General features: G+C 43.8%; 1 protein-coding gene across 1 annotated transcript in view; it reads left to right on the top strand.

Moving 5' to 3' along the window:
* The first annotated feature begins 590 nt into the window (after nucleotides 1-590).
* LOC115102735 (CUGBP Elav-like family member 5) overlaps nucleotides 591-4,629 on the top strand; it is a 56,107-nt gene continuing 52,068 nt past the window's right edge. The window contains exons 1-2 of the mRNA XM_065005574.1: nucleotides 591-933; nucleotides 1,779-1,861. Of these exons, the coding sequence (XP_064861646.1) occupies nucleotides 591-933; nucleotides 1,779-1,861 (426 nt within the window). The remainder of the gene's footprint in view (nucleotides 934-1,778; nucleotides 1,862-4,629) is intronic.

The raw sequence follows: 4,629 nt of genomic DNA, 5'->3' as shown, positions 1-4,629 counted from the left end.
GCTTCCAACTTTGTGGCAGTTTGGGGAAGGCCCTTTCCTGTTTCAGCATGACAATCCTGGGCTCCCGAGTGGCGCGGTCCATACAGAAATGGTTGTCGAGACTGGTGTGGAAGAACTTGACTGGCCTGCACAGAGCCCTGACCTCAACCCCATCTAACAACTTTGGGATGAATTGGAATGCCGACTGTGAGCCAGGCCTAATCACCCAACATCAGTGCCCAACTTCACTAATGCTCTTGTGGCTGAATGGAAGCAAGTCCCATCAGCAATGTTCCAACATCTAGTGGAAAACCTCCCCAGAGGAGTGGAGGCTGTTATAGCAGCAAAGGGGGACCAACTCCCTAGTAATGCCCATGATTTTGGGATGAGATGTTCGACGAGCAGGTGTCCACAAACTTTTGGTCATGTAGTGTATATCTATCCTTGAGTCAGTAAATCATCATCTCCTGGAGGTGTCGCTCAAGAACCAACGATTATCTTCAAGCCCGTGTCGTTTCCATCTGAGTGCATCCTCTCTCCATCTCAGTACTAGTGTGTGTGTGTCTCAGTGTGTGTGTTGTCACTCTCCTCCAACCTGCTCCCCGCTCAGCATGGCCAGATTTACGCAAAGTGAAAGCAGAAGGGATCAGCAGCAGCATCATCCCCAGCCGACTCATCCCGCCCCCGTCAACCTGCTTCTACAGCAGCCGCTCCTACTTATCCCTCATCAGAATCAGCTCGCGCACATCCCGGTTCCGAAACCCATGAACGGACCAGAAACTGTCTGCATGCACACGGACTGCGGCGCCATGAAAGACCAGGACGCCATCAAGCTCTTCATCGGACAGATTCCGCGGAACCTCGAGGAAAAAGACCTGAAACCTCTCTTTGAACAGTTTGGGAAAATCCACGAACTGTCGGTTCTGAAGGACCGATACACAGGCATGCATAAAGGTAGCGTTTTATGTCGGGTCTGCGCCTCCTCTTAGGCTACAGTTGGTCGTTACATTGTAATTACTGTAATTATCATCTGTATGAAACGCAATAGTCATTCCATGTTTGTACCTTTTTTGTGATAGTGTCTCTCATCATCTATTCTCTCTTGTGATGTCTGTTCTAGCAGTAGTGTGTTAGCCTAGGTACCTTGTAGGCTCCTACTAAAAACCCCATGTGACTTGTGGGATATTCGGTAAATATCAGGTAAAAATGTTTTGCTATAAGGGCTACTGTAGCATCCCAACTCTTTTTTTCTTGCCCTAATTATTACACACCTATCTTAACCGTTTTGCGCCAGGTGCGCGCATAGCCTACAGTTTATCCTCTCGCCATCCTAGTGTGTCGTGATACAAACAAACATTTAGAATATCTGGCAAAAAAATCAAAAGGATCTCAATGTTTATTGTGGAAATGTTCTGTATTTTTTATCAACGCTCATGTCTTTGCATCACATTGGCAAGCTCTACATACATGATCAACAGGATTAGGCTGTGTGTCCTTCATGTGTGTTCCAGTGTGTGTGTGTGTTTGTGTGTGTGTGTGTGTGTGTGTGCGGGGGGTGCGCGTGTGTCTGTGTGTGTGCGTGTGCGCATGCGTGTGTGTGTGTGTGTGTGTGTGTGTGTATACCAGTGTGTGCGAGTGAGCAAGCATGTGTGTGTGTGTGTGTGTGAGAGAGAGAGAGAGAGAGAGAGAGAGAGAGAGAGTGTTTGAAAGCAAGGGTGCATAGTTAAATAAAGGTTCAATTAAATTAAATTCAAAAGTGTGTGTGTGACTAACCCTTGTTGATCTGTTTTGATTGACAGGTTGTGCGTTTCTCACCTACTGTGCCCGGGATTCTGCCATCAAAGCCCAGAATGCATTGCATGAGCAGAAAACCCTACCTGGGGTGAGTACTCCGCCGCCTACATACTGCCAGGGTTTTGTACAGAATGAAAGATGGTATAAAAGCTTTTTCCCAAAGACATCTGAGGAAGAGTTGCCAATTCCTTTAGGATTGGGGAGAATGAGAGAGAGGAGAGTGAGAGAGAGACAGAAAGGAGTGAGGGAGAGGGGGGAGTGAAAGAGAGAAAGAGAAGGTACTGTACAAACAGCAGTAAACAGAGCCATGTAGATAGCTTGAGACTGTTCCCTCTGTGAGCCATGCATGAGCAGGAATAGCAGGGGCAGGAATGGCAGAGAGAGAGAGAGAGAGAGAGAGAGAGAGAGAGAGAGAGAGAGAGAGACATAGAACGCGAGAGAAGGGAAACTGAAGAGTGAGGCAGATAGAGACAGAAAGAGAGAGAAAGCAGATGAGAAAGAAAGATCTGAAGGGAGAGGCAGAAAGGAAAGAGAGAGGGAGTGAGATGAAAAGGAGGGATATGGGTGTGCGCGTTTGTGTGTGTGTGTGTGTGTGTGTGTTTGTGTGTGTGTGTGTGTGTGCGTGTGCGTGTGTGTGTGTGTGTGTGTTTGTTTGTTTGTCTAGATTCATTGTAGGTCAATGCCAAGTGGCAGCAGTGTAGAGAGCAGCATTCCGTTACATAAAATAATCAAATTCTGCTCCTCTTCTTTCCAGCCCACTACACATACAGAGAGAGAGAGAATGTGTGTGTTTGGAGACTATGGAGCGATTTCAGAGCCAATAGAAATTGCATTTGAATTCCAAAATGTTGAATTTGCATTAGGATCTAGAATTTTTATTTAATATTTTAAAATGTGTAATGCACATATTGAACTACTTAATTCATAAATTGAACTTGTATTTCATGTTTTGAAACTGCGTTGAATTAATATTACATTCAGTTTAACAATTCAATATCAATTGAATTAAATATTCAAAGTCAACATTTATATATTCATTTTCAATATGGTAGATATTGCATTCATGTCTGTGTATCACGTTTAAAAACCTTAATATCAAGTTTACCAAATCCAAAGTTTTGGATATTCAACTTCTCAGATGAATTCAGATTCAGTTTTCAATTTCAGTTCTCTAAATTCAGATTCAAAACCAGAGACAACATCAGATGGTGGTACATTGCCAGCCAGGTAAAGTAGAGGAGAACAGATAGAACCAAACACTCACTGTGGTAGCGTCTAGCAGTTTCTAAAGCCAATGTGGCATGTTGAATATATTTTCTTCCTATTTGGCTCTAGCATTTGAACCATGTTGGGTATAAGTTGTTATTCAAGAAAGCTAAGTCTCTCTGCAACATGGACTTGTCTTCGGTTCCCCTAATATTTCACAGGCCAGGCAGGACATGTTAGATGGGGGTGTCACAAAAAACTAAAGGAATTTTTTTACACCATCCCCATCTGCTACACTAATACAAGTCTTCAAGCTCCTGCAAGGTTACTCATCAGAAGAGTGTGGTTCGGTGAGCCATGCTTATGTGATGAGGAACCTGAAGATCTGTTCCTTGGACAGGTCTTAGTTTGATGGTAAACGGGTTTGTTTCAAGTGTCCAGGTGTTGTGATACCGATGGTTTCTCTGGACTGATGGCTTCTACAGTGCGGTTGTGGCTAGATGGATTATAGCTCCATGTAGTTGTCACGTCAGGGACAGCATTTCAGCTAAGCCTAACCCTTTTCCTAACCTTAACATAATTCTCCTAACCTGCTATGTTAATTCTCCTAACCTGATGTGTTAGTTATCCTGACCTACTACCTTAGTTTCGCCTAACCTGCTGGTTTAGTTCTGCTAACCTGCTGCGTTAGTTCTCCTAACCTGCTGCATTAGTTCTCCTAACCTGCTGCATTAGTTCTCCTAACCTGCTGCATTAGTTCTCCTAACCTGCTGCGTTAGTTCTCCTAACCTGCTGCAATTGTTCTCCTAACCTGCTGCGTTAGTTCTCCTAACCTGCTGCGTTAGTTCTCCTAACCTGCTGCATTAGTTCTTCTAAACTGCTGCATTAGTTCTTCTAACCTGCTACGTAAAGTCACTTCTGTCTGTAGCTGTACTCCATCTAGCCACAACTGTAAAAGCCATCAATTCCAAGAAACAGTCAGTATCTAAACACTGGCAAGGGTAGTCATTATAAGCGTAATGTGACTGACTGAATTTGAAAAAAGTTGTCATTTAGCAGACACTATTATCCAGATCAGCTAGGGTTAAGTGCCTTGCTCAAGGACGCAAAAACAGATTTTTCACCTAGTCAGTGAGTCGAACCAGCGACCTTTCAATTACTGGTCCAACACTCTTAACCGCTAGTCTACCTTCCGCCCCTATGTTAGCTAGCTGAACTAAAGCCTAGGCATTGGTCCTCTGACTTGGATAAATATTTTCAAGGAGGTCAAATGGGGGTAAAGTGTAACACAAGTCGTTTGGTGACCACGCTCGCGTGACGAGTAACTTGTCTGAGACCTGAAAAGTTGCATTGTCTGGTACACAGGAGACCTGGGTTAGAACCCCAACAGTCAAACTAATACGTCTTCAGGTCTCAGGCAAGGTTGCTCATCACATGCATGGATCACTAAACCACCTCTGTTGCACTTAAATGGGAAAATATATTCAGCATGCCACATTGGATTCAGAAACCGCCATAAGCTTCTGTTTAGAGAGTTTGATTCTCTCTGTTCTCAAGATTTTTTCGATTTTTTTCTCTGGTTTTGAATTTCAATTTAGAGAAATTAATTTGAAAACTGAATCTGAATGCATCTGAGAAGTTGAATACAGT

The sequence above is a fragment of the Oncorhynchus nerka genome, linkage group LG20 (genome assembly GCF_034236695.1).
Source record: "Oncorhynchus nerka isolate Pitt River linkage group LG20, Oner_Uvic_2.0, whole genome shotgun sequence".
Classification (NCBI taxonomy): Eukaryota; Metazoa; Chordata; class Actinopteri; order Salmoniformes; family Salmonidae; genus Oncorhynchus; species Oncorhynchus nerka.
This window is presented reverse-complemented; position numbering and strand designations above follow the sequence as displayed.